At 38.1% G+C, this 20,176-nt stretch overlaps 1 protein-coding gene across 3 annotated transcripts in view; it reads right to left on the bottom strand.

Annotated features, from left to right (window-relative positions):
- Positions 1-14,977: 14,977 nt before the first annotated feature.
- Positions 14,978-20,176, bottom strand: part of LOC129180182 (EGF-like repeat and discoidin I-like domain-containing protein 3) — a 107,656-nt gene continuing 102,457 nt past the window's right edge. For all 3 annotated transcript variants that reach the window (XM_054774367.1, XM_054774368.1, XM_054774369.1), the window contains one exon: positions 14,978-18,094. In XM_054774367.1, the coding sequence (XP_054630342.1) occupies positions 17,945-18,094 (150 nt within the window). In that variant the 3' untranslated portion in view covers positions 14,978-17,944. The remainder of the gene's footprint in view (positions 18,095-20,176) is intronic.

Genomic DNA, 20,176 nt, shown 5'->3' with positions numbered 1-20,176 from the left:
ATTTATATTTGTGTCATTCTCAAAACTATTGGCCATGACTGTATGCTAGCTGTCAGTTCTAGAACAAAATGATGCAAATTACACTGTGTAGAAATGCAAGACGTTCCTGTAGGTCAAAACACAAGTCACACAAGTACCACAGTATTTCTACCTGGAGGGATTTTTATTTGTAGTAGTTGATTTTAATTGGGTCCAAAGGGAATGATCTGAATCATACATTTTAATATGATTACTCAGACTACCGAGTACTGAGATGTAATTTCTAAATGATGACTTGGACACAAGCCTCCATGGTAAAACGCAACAATGTTTTTTTTTGTGCTTTTTTTCCTACTACTGATGACAATCATCTACAGCCTTAATTTCTTTGTCCTCGGAGCATCAGGATGATGAAATAAGCACACAGAGATGTCAATATTTTCATAATAAAACCATTTGTCTTTAATGACTTCCTATTATGTTAAACCCAGCGGCAGAATGGTTGGTTAACTAAGTTGTTCTGCTGCATATTTACTCTTTATTGTAAAATCCACCTCCCCAGGTCCCAGTGGATGATTTACCCTCAACAACTATGTTTGGGTTGTTAAGATGCCAACCATAGACCTTCACATTGCTCTTGACATACATGAGAACTCATGCATCTTTCATGGATTTCTCTGCAAGGTTCTTCTCACCTCCACCGTACAATCACATCACCGAGGAACAATAACATCATCTGTGAACTCTCATCCATCTGTACCTGTGGCAAACACTTTTTGGTTCACCTGTCTCCCTAGACGTCTCTGTCCAAAATCTTTCATTGTCACTGTTGTACTACAAAAAAATAAAATTATTTTAAGTAATGCGTACAAAACAAATTGCTAGAACAATTATGTCGGTCGGTCCAAAAAGATACTTAAAAATGGGGATACAAGGAAAAAATAGTATTAGGAGAATAAAGTGAGATGTTTTTCTTCAAAGGCTAAACAGGTATGATTTCATGTCAGTAATATTACAACTGTAGTGCATATTTACGTACATGAGGGAGTTATAGAACACAATACATAAAACATGGGACAAGTAACAATGGTCTACAATACAAAAGGATGGGATGTTTTCAGATGTGTGCCAAAAAGAAAAGCGAGCTGTATACTGGCAACAACTATATCAAATACTGTATACAGTATACAGTATTTACAGAAAAGCAAGATAGTGATAAATAGTACAATCATCCCTCATTTATCGTGGTTAATTAGTTCCAGATCTGACCACGATAAGTGGATTTCTGCGAAGTAGAATTCACTGTTAATAAACTGAGTATTTTCGTAGTTGGAACATAGAAAAACAGTTTATGACCTTCTAAATATGTTTTTTTTACCATTATTAGAGCCCTGTAGACATGAAATAACACCCTATAGTCACCTTTAAACTCTACTAACTCCTATTATTCTTTGCTTACACCACATTGCACAGCCTACGGGATCACTGCAGGTACATAAGAGATGACCGTCGCTCATAGCATATCGCAAGCTACCGAGCTAACTAGTTAGCCTCCATTTAATTTGTTTTAAACTTAAGAAAGTGTTTCAAACGGAGTGGGCAAGAAGGACAAAGTATGAAACCAAAACCGTACCACTTCCGCACGGACTGGGAGGAAAACTCTATGATGTCAGACATGCCATTGCTGACTCTATGCACTCTTGTAACTGAGGTACTGCAATGTTTCATCTATGTTTTGTGCCAGTACTGACGCCTCGTGACCAGAAAGGTACGTATGACTTGTCTCTCAATATTTTTGGACTAATAATAGGCCATAGCCAACCACGAAACACTGATCATTTATTAATTATTTTTTGAAAAACCACAAGCGCGAGGGAGCGATGTAGTAAGGGACAACTGTAGTCACGACGATTATTATGTAATTGTATAATTATAATTGTGTATAATGTAATAATATTACGGCTCTATTCATGTAGAATTTTAACATGTCCTTACAAGGACTTCATTATTCTTGTAAAACATTTTTCCCCCTAATATTTTAAAGTTTCTTATATTCTTATGACTTCTTTTGCAAAATGCAAAAGTTTTTTTTTCATTCTCATAATATTGTGACTTTTTTATTCTTGTGAATTTGTAACTTTTTTCACTCATAATAAATATGACTATCTTGCAAAAAAAAGCTATTTTCCTGCATAAATTCTTGTACTATTACAGCTTTATTCAACTTTTTACTCTTATTATTATGAATTAATTATTGTAAAGTTTTTAAAAAATCAGAATATTATGACTTGATGCTTGTTAAATTATGCCTTTTTTTATTTTTTTTGTTTTGTTTTTGTTTTCTATTCAGTGTGGCCCAATTGTAGTTGTCTTTAACTTCAACCAGACTTAAAAATGTGCATTGCTCATGAAACATTGGACATATTTATCAGAAAGTGTAAAGCAAACAATTCATACATAATTAAGGAAGCTCGTGTTAGACATTTTATATTGAAGTGAAGATAACCAAGGGCAAACCGCTTGCTTGGTCAATCTCCGTCCTTGAAGGTATTTGTTGGAGCAGATACACATAGATTCTGTGAGCAATAGCAGCTTATCTTGGGGACATCGGGGAACCGATGTAGTCTAAATTAGCTTCAGAGTACGACTGCGGTGCATAGTGAAGGTTATGAGAAATAATGCATAAACCCTGGGCCTACAATACCCTTGATATCCCCCTTACCAAACAAGACTTTTCTTAATGTGTGCACTTCAATTGTATTCTGTTTTATCACTTCATTGGCATTCTGCTGAAGAATAGGTTTGTAAGCCTCTAGTCAAGATCAGCTAAGTAATGAATGAGGAGGCACTTTTAACAGTCTCTGGTGGGTGGCTTTCATGGTCATTTCTGTCCTATTTGAATGCAGCAAAATGTAAACCCGAAATAACATTTGTAGCGTTTTCATTAGGTGAGCAGCAGACACAAGATTGGCCCAGTTCTGCCAAAAAAAGAGAAAAAAAACCCTCCCCAAAGACTACACAAAAAGATGAGCAGAGATATCACACAAAACTTGCTTTGCCCTCAATACTCATTGTGACAAACAAAGCGTCATGAAGACAAATTTAGTCCATATGATAAGTGACACTAAATATAGCTTCAAAGCTGGGTGGTGCTGTGATGTGCTAGATTTCAGCTGCCCTGGGAAGATAAAGTCTCATCAACGTTTTTGAGGGTGAAACAAATGCTAAACAATACATGTACAGTATTTCATGTCTGTTTTTTTTCCCTGTGGAAGCCATTTTAAGGACCATTTGGAGATTGTTCACCAAATATGTGTACTTTTTAACTCCTCATTGTGTCAGTGGTGGTCTTGTTGCCTCAGAAAGCCAAATATGACATATTAGCTATCACCTAAGGTGTTTTAAGGTGTGCTTCTTAAGGCTTGCATGCAATTATTTGCAGCACTGTTGGTCTGAACACCGGCGCCCAGAGTCCAAAGGTTTATTTATGTGTCACTAAGGAATTGTTGAGTTGGTCTGCTCCTGCGCTCTAACCGTTATAAATAAAAGCTAACAGCAGTAAACATTTGTTACAGGTTGCAAGAAGTAACAGCAAAACCTCGGTTTTTGTACGCCCTATTTTTCATACGGTTCAGCCAAACATTGTGCGTACCAAACAAGCCCACGTAGCATTTTGCAAAATCAAGCGCTCAAACAAACCATGCTATGCGTCGGTGACTCAGTCACTCAGAGTGCGACTGCTAAATAACTGGCCACGGGGCTAAAGAAAGCTGCAAGTGCCAGCAATTTGATAAAGAAGGTACAAACACAATTTAATTAAATAAAGAACTTGTAGCTAAGTATGAAGAAGCTCCTGACGAAGAAAGAAGACATCCAGAAAGCTAAAACTTGTTAAAGTGTTCGCGAAACAGATCGAATATGTTGAGAAGTCCTTATGAAGTGGGATTCCCCTTCCCAACAATACCCTCGCTCCCCCCCGCCCCCACATAAGCCAACAAGAATCCTCAATAAAGGTAAAAGTGATGTTCATTTAGCCATTTATATTTATTTCTCATTGTTTTCTGTATGTTACACTACAATTATTGTTTTGTTATAATATTTTTGGCTGCCTTCTCCAGGCTGCACGTTTCAGGCCTTTCCACAGATGTTGTGGAAATTGGAGCGAAATCAGGGTTCATAGCAGGCTACTTCAGAATGTCCAATGCTTGCCCCTTCGCCATTTTTGAGTGTTTTTGGCTGTGTGTTTTGGATCGTTGTCCACATTGGTGGTGGCGGTAATCTACATTTGAATCCACAGCTGCCCTGGGGTAGACTGACGGAAACATGACTGCCAATTTGCGCCAACGGCCTGTTGGCGTCACTGGAGGCAAGGTGGTTGAAGTGTCTTGCCTAAGGACACTATATACGTATATATAGAGAGTTACCTTCAAATAGGTTTTGTGTGTTTGGTGGAAACAGGCCCAAATGGCTGTTTTGATGCTAAATGTTGCCGACCCCTGGGTTAGACAGTTGACATGGAAGTTTGAGCGCTGCTCAGGGACAACTTCCATTGTTGAAAATGGCAGTTATCGGACAAAATGCGTGGGGAAGTTGCAGGTATGGAACAAATGCGTAATTCCTGGGGATTGTGTGAATTGGCGTGATCGCAACATCGCAAATCCTCATAAAATTGTGACTTCTGTCACGCTCTGCGTCGACACCGGTCAATATTTTGGGTTCATGTTATAGCTTGGTTTTCAAATTTCCTTTCCCTTGTTTTATTATCTGCTTTTGTGTTTACCACGCAGATCCTGGGGTTCTCTAGCTGGGCGGAGCTACAGGACATGTGCAGCTGTGCCTCATTTTTATTCACCCCTTTTTATGCTCACCTGTGGCGGCTGGATGGCACTCGGTGACTCCTCCTGGCTGAACCCCCATGCCATGTGCTGCCATCCAGTCCTGCCTGGTTTTCTCTGCTTACGTGTGTAGCTCCACCTGACTGCCTTGGTATTTGTTTAACTTATTTCCATTTCTATTTTTCCGCGATGCCCTTATGTTTCCTTGGCATCGTAGTTTTTCGTTCCTGAGCTGTATGTAGAAGCCAATAAAAGACTGTTCCTCTCACGCTGGTTTTTGCCTCTGCATACTGGGATCCAGACACGTGTCCTACAAATCCTCACAACTTCATTCATGTACAGTTTTTTTTTTATGACTCTAAAACCTTTTCTTGCAACGTCATGACTGTATTTACATAAAATTAAAATGTTTTTTTTTTCATAATATTATGCCTTTAGTCATGTTAAATATGTTTTTCCTATAATGTTATGAGTATCTTTTTAAGAAAAATTAAATAGACATTGTAATACAATTAGACTTTAATTTAGTGAGTGAGTATTTAACAATTTTTGTTTGTTTGTTGTAATTTGGTTTTATGAAATGCTGATAGTGTATGTGTTGGTACAGTATAGTATTTTACCATCTGGTAAAGCACATTATACTGTACATCATGGTGTCTGCTGCTGTAGTCCTCGCTATCACAATGTTGCATTCAGAAGTCAGCGTTCACTATTTACATTGCACCGTATTTTTTCCAGTGCAATGCAGCCTGTCACTTAGTTTTGCATTTTTAAATAGTGTTTATTCCGTTTCTCTGAGCCTGCATTCACCACCTTTTTTTAAATGTCTAACATCTGCTGTCTGAGTGTGACGTGGGAATGTGCCAACTGTTGCTCTGCTTGCAGTAAAGCAACGACCTAGATAGGAGAGCTGTTAATAAACGCTCTAAAGCACCTCTATATGCGGAGGCTGGATGACATCAAGATCAAAATGTTATCTGTCTGGGTGCACATTTGCCTGATTTATCTTTTGTTTACTGGAAACTCACACAATGAAGGTAATCGTTTTGTATTGATTGTCACGCACTACAATAGGCAGTGCAAGTTTATTATGTTCAGCTCTACAGTGGTAAACATGGAGTCTCGCAGCAGTTGGTAACAACTTCAAACGGCAGTTGAACACATTAGGAGCGCAACGGTACAGGTAACCCAGGGTACGGTCCGTACCACGGTTTTTGGGCTGTGGTTTTAGTATGTTCTTTTTGTGCGTAAAGAGAACAAGTGTTTTTTCGCCCCAAATTTTGTCTTTATTATTTATTATTATTATTATTATTATTAAATGATTTTAAAAAGGCTAGCATGTTGGCCAATACAGTAACAGTCTGGAGATCGAGAAGACCTGGGTTCGATTCTCCCTTGGACATTTCTGTGTGGAGTTTGGTTTGGTTTGGTTTGGTTTAGTTTATTTGAACATGAAGGTTACAATGGAATACATCTCGTGAATCATTTTTTCACAGTTCCACATGTCCAAAAGGAGTAGGAAGAAGCAAAGCTTATTTAATCCTACCCCCCATCCAAATCTACATCTAGTACAGTACATGTAGTTCACTTCCTGTATCCCCCCCCCCCAAAAAAAAATATATATATACATATACATTAATAATAATAATAATAATAATAACAATACTAAATAAATAAATAAATAAAGAACAAAGCTTTTTTTTATAAACAAAAAAACCCAAAAAATAACAAACCTGACAGAACAATCAGGACTCTTCTGCCTTGTATTTAGCAAACATCAACTGCTTGTATTGTTTTTTAAATTTGCTCATCTCTGTACATTGTTTGAGTTCTTTACTCAATCCGTTCCATAATTTAATTCCACACACGGAAATGCTGTGGGTTTTCAGCGTTGTACTCGCATACAAATGTTTTAGTTTTAATTTTCCTCTAAGATCATATTTCTCCTCTCTGATAGAGAAATACTTTATTAGGTTTTTGGGTAACGAGTTGTTATTAACTTTATACATTATTCTAGCGGTTTGAAAGTGTACTAAATCTGCAAATTTTAATATCTGTGCTTTTAAAAATAGAGGGTTTGTATGTTCTCTGTACTTGGCATTGTGAATTATCCTCACAGATCTTTTTTGCAGTACAGTGAGTGAGTGAAGATTGCTTTTGTAATTATTTCCCCATATCTCCACACAATACATTAGATATGGTAATACTAAGGAACAGTACAGAGTGTGGAGTGATTTTTGGTCAAGAACATATTTTGCTTTATTCAATATAGAGATATTTCTCGCCACCTTTTGTTGTATATATTTAATATGAGATTTCCAACTCATTTTTTCATCTATTGCAACCCCAAGGAATTTATATTCTTCCACTTTTTCAATATCCACTCCATTAATTTGTATTTGGTCGTACGTGTCCTTTCTGCTATTACCGAATAGCATTATTTTAGTTTTACTTAAATTCAGGGATAATCTGTTCCTGTCAAACCATGACTTTAATATGACCATTTCATCCTTGACCTTTTTAATGAGTTCTTGTGTGCTTTCACCAGAACAGAAAGCGGTGGTATCATTCGCGAATAAGATCAATTTTAAGTCGTTTATTACTTTACAAATGTCGTTAATGTACAAATTAAACAGTTTTGGTCCCAGTATGGACCCCTGGGGTACTCCACATGTGGTGTATAAACTCCCAGATGTGTATTCTCCTAGCTTTACAAATTGTTTCCTCTTTGCTAGGTAGCTTTTAACCCAATTCAAGACTGAACCTCTAATTCCGTACCTTTCTAATTTTGAAATTAAGATAGTGTGATTAATTGTATCGAAGGCTTTTGTCAGATCCATGAATACTGCTGCTGCGCATCTTTTGTTGTCTATAGCAGTAGTGATTTCTTCCGTAATTTCGATCAGTGCCATAGAAGTTGAAATGTTGGCTCTGTAACCATATTGACTGCTAGCCAATAATTCATTCTTATTAATAAATTTGTCCAACCTATTATTAAATAGCTTCTCAACAATTTTAGAGAATTGTGGTAACAAGGAAACTGGCCGATAATTTGTAAATTGGTGTTTTTTTGAAAATTGGAACCACCTTGGCTGTTTTCATTTTGCTTGGAAATATTCCAGTCTGAAATGATAAGTTACTAATATATGTTAACGGGTCTGCGATCTCATTGATGACCCTTTTAATTGTTTCCATTTTGATTCCATGACAATCAGTTGATGTTTTTGCCTTAAAATGTTTAACAATATCAGTGATCTCCTTTTTGGTTACAGCAGTGAGAAACATAGAATTAAGATTCCTATCAATAATATCATTCCCCTCATCAATTGTGTCTTGTTTTAGAATTTCTTCTTCCAGTTTTTGTCCAATATTTACAAAATAATCATTAAACATTTCAGCTACCGCGTTCATGTCATTCCTGTAAGTGTTTCCAACCAGGAAATAGTGGGGATCGTCTGCTTTCTTAACGTTGTTTTTTATAATACTATTTAAGATGCCCCAAGTTGCTCTCATGTTATTTTTGTTCTTATTTAGTACATGACTATAATATTCCCTCTTACACACTCTCAAGATAGTTGTCAGCTTATTTTTGTAAGTCTTATACTTTTGTTCTGCTTCTTTAGTCTGTTGAATGATGAATGTCCTGTATAATGTATTCTTCTTCTTACAAACGTTTTTAGTCCTTTCGTCATCCATGGCTGGTTGTTTTTCTTTTGCTTCTTGGACTTTTCTTGCCAGGGACAGTTCTTATCGTAGAGCTCCATATAAGTACCAAGGAAGCTGTCATATGCCTCATCCACATCTATTGCACTGTAGACACTCTCCCAACTTTGTTCTTCTAGATCTTTCCTGAAGGCCCCGATGCTGTCCTCTGTACGCAATTTTGAAAAGTCTTTTTTGCCTCCACCTGTCTTTTCTTATAATGTTCATTGTAAATTGTGAACACTGGAAGATAATCACTGATGTCACGAACTAGCAGGCCACTGATGGTGTTGTTATCAAAGTCATTGGTGAATATATTATGCATAAGGGTGGCACAGTGGTCTGTTATTCTGCTTGGTCTAATGATTTTAGCATATAAACTCAAACTATACATTGTATCTGTGAAGTCGTCTATTTCCTTGCACTTGTGTGAGTTCAAGAGGTCAATATTGAAGTCTCCACATATGAAAATAGTTTTTTGACCTTTGTCTGTAAACATCTTAATCCAATTCTCAAATATTCCAATCTTTGACTTTGGAGTTCTGTACACACAGCTTATTAACACATTTTTGCTTTTTTCTTTACAAATTTCGATTGTTATACATTCTAAAATGTTATCAATGACAAATGACATATTCTTTACCATTTTGTAGTTCAGATGTTTGTCCACGTATACGGCCACACCTCCTCCATTTGCATTGTTCCTGTTTGCACACATCATTTCATATCCTTCCAGGTCGAAGTCCATTCCTTTGTTAGCATTGATCCAAGTTTCTGAGATTGCTATTACTTTGAAAGGTTCTTTGAATTGATTCAAATATTGTTTAATATTAGTAAAGTTTGCGTTCAAGCTTCTGCTGTTTATGTGTATGATGGATAACTTGTCGTCGTTGATGAAGCTGTTGTTGTATTGCTCCTCCGTATAATAACGGCAGTCGTTTGTAATGTGAGAGAAAAAATTTGAGTCTGGATCAATGTCTTTTTCCATATCCAATTGTTTGTGATCTGTAAAGTAAAAAGTGTCCAATTGTAGATCTTCTTGTAGCACATTGAAGCTGTTTTCCTCCATGTTGGGAGACCTCAAGTATCTTTCTAGGTCCTTGATGTCTTTGACAACAAGAACTCTGGCCTTTGGTCCTCCATTTGCTTTGATAAAGATTTTGCAGTTTGCACTCCATGTTCCTTGAATCTTTCCTTGCTTCCTCAGATCACGTGCTTTCTTCACAATCTCAGCGTTGCGCTTGGTCAGGTGGTCATTCATGTAGACGTTTGTTCCTTTCAGCTTCTTTCCCTGTTTCAGCAGAGCAAACTTGTATTTTCTATTTGTGAATTTGACGATGATGACGGGTGTAGTACGGTTCCTCCCATACAGTGGGATGCAAGTATCAATAGACTGGATGTCTACATCCACATTCTTTGATTGCAAGAAAGCAACAACTTGTTGCTCTGTTGAGGCGGCATCCATTTCATCTGGTTCTTCAGTATTCGCCACTGCTCTGGCGTAGGACCTTGGTTTGATTCGAAGTCCCGTCACGACCACGTCACTCATTCGCGTGTTCTGATCCATGTCATCTATGGTGTTTTTCAGTTGCTCAATGATTTTATCCTTTTCTTCACATTCCTTTTTGAGAGTGGCTCCCAGTGCAGCATAACTTTCCTGTAATTTTTTATTCTCCACTCTCAGACCTTGCATTTCCTTCCTTAATATCCCCATTTCATTTTGAAATGCTTCTCTCTGAACTTGAACTTGCTCTCTCATACCTTGCATTTCTCTTTGTATGGCGTTGGAAGACTCTAGCAGGCTTTGAGTTACTCTTTGCATGGAGTTGGAATTCTCCACAAATTGCTGCATCTGTTTTCCATAATCCTCCATGGTTTTCGCCATGGTATCCTCACTCTTTTCCATTAAACTTCTTTCTTGCTTTTTTGCGCGGTGTTTAACCTTCTGTAAGGCTCTCGCTGTTGCTTTATCTATATTTCCACTCAGTTGTGTCATCTGATTAACTGTGTCATCCTTGTTGGGTCTCGGCGGCGGTTGTGGTAATTGGTGAGCACCTCCGGTTGTCTCAGGAATCTGTTCTAGATCGACATCTTCCGTATATATGACTGAATCTGGAGTACTTCGACCAGAACTGCTAGAGCCACCGCTTGTTGCGCTTCCTCTCCCTCGAGCCTTTGGCGTTACCAAGCAACAGTAACATTGTTACTGTTGCTTGGTAACGCCGTCAGTTAGCCGTTGGCTGGTGGTGCAATGCCTTCGGTGATTAATATTCGTTATAACAGCGAGTTTGTCTCTCACCAGTATCTCACCAAAGTCCCACCAGTCCTCGTGAGTCGGAAAAAGCTGCACAGGAAAACTCCAACTGTTATCCTGTTATTAAAATCAGGCTTCGTGTGCGGCTGTCAAACCGTGGCTAGCATGATAGCTTGCTTGTAACAGCTGTCGGCTCCACCTGATTGTCTCTTTTGGTGAGTTTAGTCCACTCGCAGGTCCGAATTGAGGCAGAAGTCTCAGCACTCACTTGCAAATTTGTAATCACAAGTTGTGATCACGAACTGTATTCACCAAGGTCGCAAAAGTTTAAAACTCCGGTAATAGTGGACGGAGCTTTTCCGTGAGCGTCCTTTCCATATAAAAGGAAGTTTGCATGTTCTCCCCGTGCGTGCGTGGGTTTTCTCCAGGTACTCCGGTTTCCTCCCACATTCTAAAAACATGCATGTTAGGTTAACTGGTGACTCTAAATTGTCCATAGGTATGAATGTGAGTGTGAATGGTTGTTTGTCTATATGTGCCCTGCCATTGGCTGGCGACCAGTCCAAGGTGTACCCCGCCTGTTGCCTGAAGTCAGCTGGGATAGGCTCCAGCATGCCCCCGTGACCTTAAAGAGAAGAAGCGGTATAGAAAATGGATGGATGGATTTTAAAAATAAAAATATTCATATGGCATACAGAAAAATTTAGGGATGCGGGGGCCAGTTTGTGTACATTAAAGATGCCAAACCAATCCAATGTGGGATAGTATGTTGTACTATAAACTATACATGCTTATAGCCATGTTATAAGCAAGGCATTAAGACTGGAAACAGCAAAGTAAACCAATGAAAGAAAATATCTGGTTAAAAAAAAAAAATATATATATATATATATATATATATATACAGTATATATATATATTGACACTGAGCTGAAAAGTAAGCAGATTCTTCTCAAAATCAAATCGATGTTAAAAAGATCAATCATTTCCAATATTTCGAATATCGCTCCCTCACTATATCGTGTTTTTTCAGAAAATAATAAATTAATAAATAAACGCGTTTCGTGGATGACTATGGCCTATTATTCATAAAAAATAGATTGAAAGACAAGTTATATGTATATATGTAGTATTCTGGCGTCAGTAATTCTATTGTCTAATGTCTAATTGTAGACATGACGTTAGATTACATTACCTTTCACACTGGCTACTGAGCCAGCAGAGCCCAGCCGACATGCCATGACTGAGATTGAATGAAAAAAAGGTTCTCTTATCGTGGTTGGCCTGGAACCAATTAATTGCGATAAAGGAGGGACAACTGTACTGTAGAGTCTGGTCTAATTCAGTATCTATTTTTTTCACTTCTTACTGTTGAAAGCAGATGTTTACGGCTGACGGGAGTTTTACAATACCGTAAATTCCAGCACGCTTTGAACCCTGCGGCTTATACAGTCAGTACGTTTCCATGCACCAAATTAGTCAAATTACTGAAAGAATCTGTTTTCTCTATTTTGCACACCTCAACATGACGTCCCTGTTTATGTGTAGCTCAATTGCGATTATTAGCCATACGGTCTGTGCTTCCCAAAACGCCAGATGGCGCTTATGTTTCTTTCAGCACGGGTAAAGGTTTGGCTTTTCCGGTTGATCTGACACGTCAGATGTACACAAAGTAGCTCGGCCACCGTTGCCAGATTCGCTTATTATTATTCGCGACTTTGGGCTTTTTTTTTTTTGTAAGGATGCTTGCAAATTCCCAAGTTTCCTGTTGTTTTTGGCTTGTTTTCAGCAAGCCGGTTGCTTGTTTCTCTCGCGAGACCTGGCAACACATCTCTGCTGCCAGCTGCTGAAAATATGCATGAGAAAGACTTACAGTATACGCACCACATTGTGCTATTGACTAGGTCTCCGTTGAAGTGATGCAAAACATTTACCAGCCAGACACAACTGTTACCCTCGATTCAATTTAGAGACAGACAGACAGACAGATACATAGATAGATAGATACTTTATTCATTTATAGGAGAGATAAGAAAAATGAGAAAATCGAAGCTACAAGCAATGTGCATACAGCGAACATTTAGCAATTTCTACACAATCATGCCCCACTTGACCACATTTATTTCTGGGTTACGTCCCGCTGTGGAGACTGGTGTGTGCACAGAATGCCAGCTCCGCTCTGGGAGCACACACATGCAAGAGAGAGAACTAGCTTCCAATTGCATAATGTAGGTATTTTAATCTGTCTTTTTCAAAGCCAAACATAATCTAATTGAGTTGTTTACATGCGTGTTTCAAAGCTAGTTCTATGCCAATTCATACAATATCTATTTTTTGTGTGCATGTAAACGTACTGAGACATGCAGCTAATTTATGGTTAAAAGGACTACAGTTCCCATGATGTTTTAAAGTGCAGGTTCAGGAAGTAGTGTAATAATATTACAGCTCCTGCTTGGACTGCTTGAAATCTGATGAAAAAAGGCGTCGCACATCTCATTCATCGGAACACAGTGGCCGAGCGGTTAGCATGTTGGCCACACAGTCAGGAGATCGGGAAGACCTGGGTTTGAATCTCCGTTGGGCAGCTCTGTGTGGAGCCCAAAGTCAGCCGGGATAGGCCCCAGCATACCCCCACGACCCTAGTGAGGATAAGCGGCATAGAAAATAGATGGGTGGAACATGTTAAACACATGTTGAATTGTGCAAATTGTGCAAATGCAATCTTGTGATGTTCCTTCGTGTAGCTCAAGCATGTCTGAATCAAATCAACCATGGCCATTTTGTTGCATGAAACACTAACACTTCAGTACATTTATCGTTCAGAACCACTGCAGGGGGAGTACACATCCATTTGTGCAAACACGCAGAGTGTAAATGATTTTTTCAGGGCTTTGGATGAGTGTTTTAAAGAAGAAGTTTGACATTCTGGCGGGCAAACATGACTATAGCCCAGGAGACAGGGAGCTTAGATCCTCAGGACCTGCTGTGACCTCTCACTGTTGCAGCCGCTTGCCTACAGTCTCGCCAAGCTAAGGTCAATATTCAGACACTATTTTTTGTCTTTTTTGACCGTTATTGCAAATAGTTTGAGCTGGACTTGGTTGTTTAAAGATAAGTGGTGAGGCCTTCCCAAAATGTAAGTCATTGTCAAACTCATCATGTATATGCAATTAGGTCCAAAAGTGTTTGGACAGTGACAATGTTTATTATTTTGCATTCATAGTCCACCACAATGGATTTGAACCAAAACTATAAATATGTAATTCAAGCATGTGGCTTTAACTTACGAGGTCCAAACAGCCAGCATTTACTATTTAGGAATTACCATAAACCCTCATTTAGCGCAGTTAATTGGTTCCAGACCCGATCGTGATAAGTGAATTGCTGTGGAGTAGGATTCCTTTACATTATAAATAGAATATTTTTGTAGTTAGAGCATAAGAAACCTGTTTATGAACTTCTAAATATGGGTTTTAACATTATTAGAGCCCTCTAGACATGAACTAAGACCTCTGTTGTCACCTTTACACTATAGAGTAGACAAAATAAGAGTCAATGAAGACAAAAATAAGACTCATGCTCATGTGTGTTGCTATAAATCTGTTACCTAGGGGAGCTGATTGGCAGGGAGACAGGAAGTGACATCGGGGGTTCAGAGTTGAGTTTTAGCTTGGACTGGGTGACGGCCGCAACAGTAGCCTGAGTTTTTAGTCAGGAGTATTGTGCCTGCTGTGAGATACTTCAAACCTAAAATTAAAAAAAGCCTGTTGTTACGGTGATCAAGCCTGGTGTGCGTGTGTGTCTCACCGAATGTTACTGTAACATTACTGACACCTAGTGACCAGTGTGGAGCAATTCATATCATTCACAGTGCCTTCTGAATGCCTTATATTTGTATTTTTATTCATTAAGCCATTTTTAAGCTTGGAAATGCTTAATTTAGGAAAAAAATAGGTAAAACGTTTTTGCATATTGTTTGACTAGTAATAGGCCATATTCAACCATGAAGCAGAATGATTTATTAATTAATATATTTCTGAAAAACCGTGACAGAGTGACGCCCTGATATTCTAACCGCGAAGTGGCGAGGGAAGACTGTCATTCAGAAATTGTTCCAATATATTTTTGGGAAAGTGAAGTGAAAACCGTAACCGATTGTGTAAAGGGATTGCCACAGACATTTGAAGAAAACACAACCACAACATTTTCACTTTTTTATTTGTCAAACTGAACTGAGTTTTTGAATTGAAGCATTTTTTTTTTCCTTATTTCATAACTGTACATAACGTTTGATGTTCCTTTGCTGGCTTGAACATAACCAGCATTAACCATAAGTACATTTTCTAGAAGGACACTCAGGCGTAGATGTAGACAAAGATGACTATCTTTTTGTTTACCGACCTCAGATGTACATATACAATGCACAAGACAATCGACGGTGAGTACAAAAAGTAAAAGGTCTGTGACGCAAGAACATGATGTGCCTGGAGACGTTATGTACTGTACACTTCAAAGTCGTCATGCAAAGCTGCCTGCTCACAAGCAACGAGGTTGAAGGGATTTGGATGTAATATAGATTATTTGTCTATGCGTACATTTTGAAGTTGGCATTTATCTGACTGACAAATAAGAAACAGGCTGCTAGAGATCCCTAAAACAATGAAATATTTATGTGCAAAGGTAGTAGGGCAGTAACTTGTTTTTGTGCTGGGCTTGGATAAATCTTTGAAGCGTTGGTTTTGCTTCCCAAAATTTCAATAAAAAGCGAATGAAACAACCGTGCCATCATTTTCCATTTCAGGGTCTACTTCCATCTCAGATTGGATGTGTTGCATTTGTACAATATGAAATAATTGGTAGTTTGATTTGTTAAAGCTCATCAGTCATGTGATTCAAGGGAGAGGTGCAAGAAAATGTTAATAAATAGTCCAAGCTGGAGACCTCATTGTCGTCATTGGAGACAATTTTTCAACAATGCACATAAGGTGATTAGGTAACCAACCAAGCCAACTACATTTGTCAGATGGGATTGCCGTCTTTGTTGTTCTTCATCTTATTTTCCACTGCATAGTACCTACTTTGCTTCACATAGGTACAGTAAACCCTCGTTTAGTGCGGTTAATTGGTTCCAGACCCATCCGTGATAAGTGAATTTCTGCGAAGTAGGATTCCGTATTTATAAATTGAATATTTTTGTTGAGTATAGGAAACCTGTATTTAGAACCAACCTTCTAAATACAGTTTTTAATATTATTAGAGCCTTCTAGACATTAATTAACACCCCTATAGTCACATTTACACTGGTATCACCCAATAAAGTAGATAATAAGCGTAAATAAGACATTTAAAACATAAGACTCGTGCTTGTGTTTCTATAATGTTTCATAGGGAGCAGAGTGAGTGGCGGACAGGAAGTGACGTAGGGGGTTCAGAGTTGCGTTTTAGCTTGCCGTAGCTTGTGGGCGCAACAGCAGCCCCTATTTCTATGAGGGATTATTGTGCCTGTTGTAAGATAACTCAAACCTGCAATTAAAGCCTGTTTTTCCGCTGATCAAGTCCGGTGCTTTTGTGTCTCACCCAACATTACAGACACCTAGTGACCAGTGTAGAATACTACATATCATTCACAGCATCTTTGAATGCATAGCAAAAATACGTAACCTTTGCTTAAATATGCATATTGTTTGACTATTCAACCACAAAACAGCATGATTTATTCATTAATATATTTTCGAAAAACCGTGATAGAGTGAAGCCACAAAATTTGAACCGCGAAGTGGCGAGGGACGACTGTACTCACTATTGTCGCTTTTCCCCCGACAAAAGCTGGTACTACCAGGTACTATTTCAGGCTGGCATTGTGCAGTGGAAAAACAGCAGTATATTTTATTGTGACGAAATATTTGAAGCATCACAGAACACCCCAAAGCATTTCCAGTAAGAAAACCAATCCCATTAGCTTTAAGACAGAATCCATCATCATTTTGAATAAGCAAGTGTTTGTTGAACTGCTCCCATGATTATTGCAAATGTGTGACACCATATGTTCATATATAATGGATCTATGATAGTTGTCGTTTAAAAAATAACACTGATTACAGTTTTCAGTTGAATGGTTCAATTACGGAAATGTGCCATTACAGCTGACAATCTTTGAACGCAGTCATTAAATAATAATGCACAGATACCACATATTAAAATAAGTGGCCCAAAAGTATACATTTGTTGGTTTTATGAGTGACATACTGTATATCCTGAGATTTTGAATAGATCAGCTTACGTCTCTGCAATAATTTTCAGTAATCTGAAAAAAAAAATACTTTTTTAAGTCATCAAAATAAATACAAAATGTAAACAAAATGTCCTATCTAAAAATTACACTGAAATCAACAGAAACGTTAACATCCTAAGCCTCAGTGTCAGTGCTGCAATAGCACATGAATGAATGGTCATGAATATTTATCAATTTCACTAAGCTTTCTGTAGTGACTGGTCATGTTTCAGAACCAAAAATGTGCATTAAATAGCTCCCTAAATTGAAGCCACTTTTAGGGCTGAAGGTTTTGACTGATTTGTCATTTTAAGTGGTTTTCTTCTTCTTTTTTTTGTTTGTCTTAAATTCACGCACCATGCAATGTTTTAGTCTTTTACATATAATACAAGAGCATTAATTGTGTTTTGATTGAAGCAGTAATGCGCGTGAAAGCTTGGCTTGACAAAGTGTACTTATTAAAGTAAAATTATTATTTGAATAACATTTGACAATATGACAGCGTGTCGTGGTGTGTGTGCGCGCGCTTGTCCAATGCAACATGACCCACAATTTTTAAAAAGTGACACTGTACAATAGTTTTCATGGCAAAACCACAGTGAGACCCAACCCCCCTGCACAGAGCCCTCACATATATATTACAGTTCTCAAGAACAATAAAAAGACACAAATCACACTGTAAACAAGAAATTAATTGGCATAAGAAAAAAAAACCCTTTAAGTTATTGTACAAAAAATAAACTAAAACAAAAAAAATAGTGACCCTTCACAAGTCTTAAAAAAATCTACAAGGAATCAATTTCTTTTTACAGGTTTTGCACAGTTTATTTTTCCACTACTGGGTGACATACTCCAGTATGCCGTGAGATGGTGAAATGCGGGGAAAAAAGCGAATTAAGGACTTCAATCTTCCTCTGTGCAGCCCAGTATTTCTGCACGCAGAGTGATCCTGCCGTACCACGACCAGGGGAGGATCCGGATGAGGCGAGCGTAGATGGGTGGATCTATCACGTTCTTTCTGTGTGTGTCGTTGTCAAAGTTGCCCTGAAAGACCTGCAAACACAAGAGACGGAGGAAAAGAGGGTTAGCACCAGTAGCACCACTGAACTCAACCATTGTTCCTGTTTGTTTCTTGGAGTATTATTATTATTAGTGTAATGCAGGAGGTTAGGTACGGAACACATCAGTTGCAAGAGCCCATAACATGTTGAATGTATCTATCTGGTGAAAATAACTGTATATACAGTATAGTGGTAAGCATGGATTCAGGAATAAAAGGACACCCTCTCTCCTTTTATAACTACAGCTGGACCTCGGGTTACGTACAAGTTCCGTTCCTATACCTAAATTAACTCCTAAGTCACTCACTGTACACAGAAATACATAAAATACAGTAATAAAACACCACTTTCAGCGGATCGGCGTCCTGGCAGGTATGTGTAGTGTTTTGTGATTTCTGTCCGTCTGTGAATGTGACATGAGTCCTGACTGTGCGTGTAGGTGCGGCCAACAGTAGCCTGTTTTTGCAATCAAGAAATTGTTGATCGACCACTTCCTGGTCATCCTCCCCGTCCGGGTAGACGTTATACCATTTTTATCTTTAATTATGGTCACGACAGTGTTGTGAGTCGTGTGACTGTACGTGAGACGCACATTGTGCATTATTCCGCAGCCTACCGCACTGTAAGTAGTTCTCAAGCCAGTCTCCAGTTTACAGAGCAAAATGACGTTTTTAATACATTTATTTGAGCACGTACGTAACCACGCAACGCCTAAACTCGGACCGCCGACCATATTCCGTCTGAATTCAAACTTATGACGATTTTTATGCAGCTTGACTCGTAATTGTGAAAAAAATACAGGCATTTTTTTGTACAGTCTGTTCTTTTAAACCACTATTGGTATCATGGTAGCTGGAAATGGTGTTCTTATATTGGTTATATATTGGTTGAACAAAAAGAAAGCAAACGACAACACTCAATGAAAGGTTTTCATTTGCTAAACAGTTTGGCCTTGCTGGAGGTACTCTAAATCAGCGTGTTGCTGGCGTGGCATAGTTGGAGAGCTAACCTTAATTATTAGGTGGTTTGTGTTTCCCTACCTTGTCATGTATTTTTTTCCCACGCTTTTCTGTCATGAAACAAAAGCTTTGTTGCCTGCCAAAAAAATCCCTGTTATTGGCTGAGTAACATAAACATTCAGTCAACATAACACTTGGTGCAGTGCAGCCACTGAACTATCCAGGCTACAAACGGGAGACTAAATTAAGTCTGATTATTAATTTATGAACTACTTTTGTTGCAATAAACCCCTAACCAACAGTGAAGGGTCCAAGTACTGGCTACAAACACGCAGGATGCAGCTTTGCGTTTGCATGTGCTTAATTGACAGGAGAATGAAGTATATTAAAATTAAATGAATCAACAGGGACAGCTTCATTGAAAGATATGACCATTCCAATTAAAAAGACAAGATTAGGTCTGTGTAATTGGAATGTAATGGGACTCGCTGTTGTGCAAAATGAAAGAAAAATCAGCGGGCCAAATCCAGGCAAATGCTGAGGACTGAAGTGTATCGATGTGTATGGATTGGAATTTCATATGCAGTATTTTTTTGTAAACGTTACCATTGCTTTTTAACAAGAAATCTCTTGCACCGAAAAAACACATGCACATGTACACACATGTACACATTTTAAACACTTCTTCACCTAAACAAGGTTAGATTTTAATTTTACAGTTTTAAGCACTTAGCCTTATTTTAGCATCCATTGTGCAAATGTGATGGTCACGCCATCTGAAATAGAACTACGCTGTATATGTATCATGATTATAGCAGTTATTGGGTCAGACTTATTGTTAGTGTTATTCATTGTCACAAGTTACAAGTAGATTTTAGAATAACTGTTTTGCATTGACGTCTATTGATTGAACTATTGATGAGTGCCTTAAAATAAGTACAGTATACAGTAGATATAACTTTTTCATCAATCTAATAACTTAGAGAATGATTACAAGTAATTTATAGAAACAATGCTTTATTAAATAATTAGTTGAGTAGATGAACATCTGTTGAAGTGTGTCAAAGGTTAAACAGAAATACTGTTTGCCATAGCTTGCACCAGCCAGGGTCAGC

This window comes from Dunckerocampus dactyliophorus, chromosome 4 (genome assembly GCF_027744805.1).
Source record: "Dunckerocampus dactyliophorus isolate RoL2022-P2 chromosome 4, RoL_Ddac_1.1, whole genome shotgun sequence".
Classification (NCBI taxonomy): domain Eukaryota; kingdom Metazoa; phylum Chordata; class Actinopteri; order Syngnathiformes; family Syngnathidae; genus Dunckerocampus; species Dunckerocampus dactyliophorus.
The sequence above is the reverse complement of the archived record's forward strand: the minus strand, read 5'-3'. Positions and strand labels throughout refer to the sequence as shown.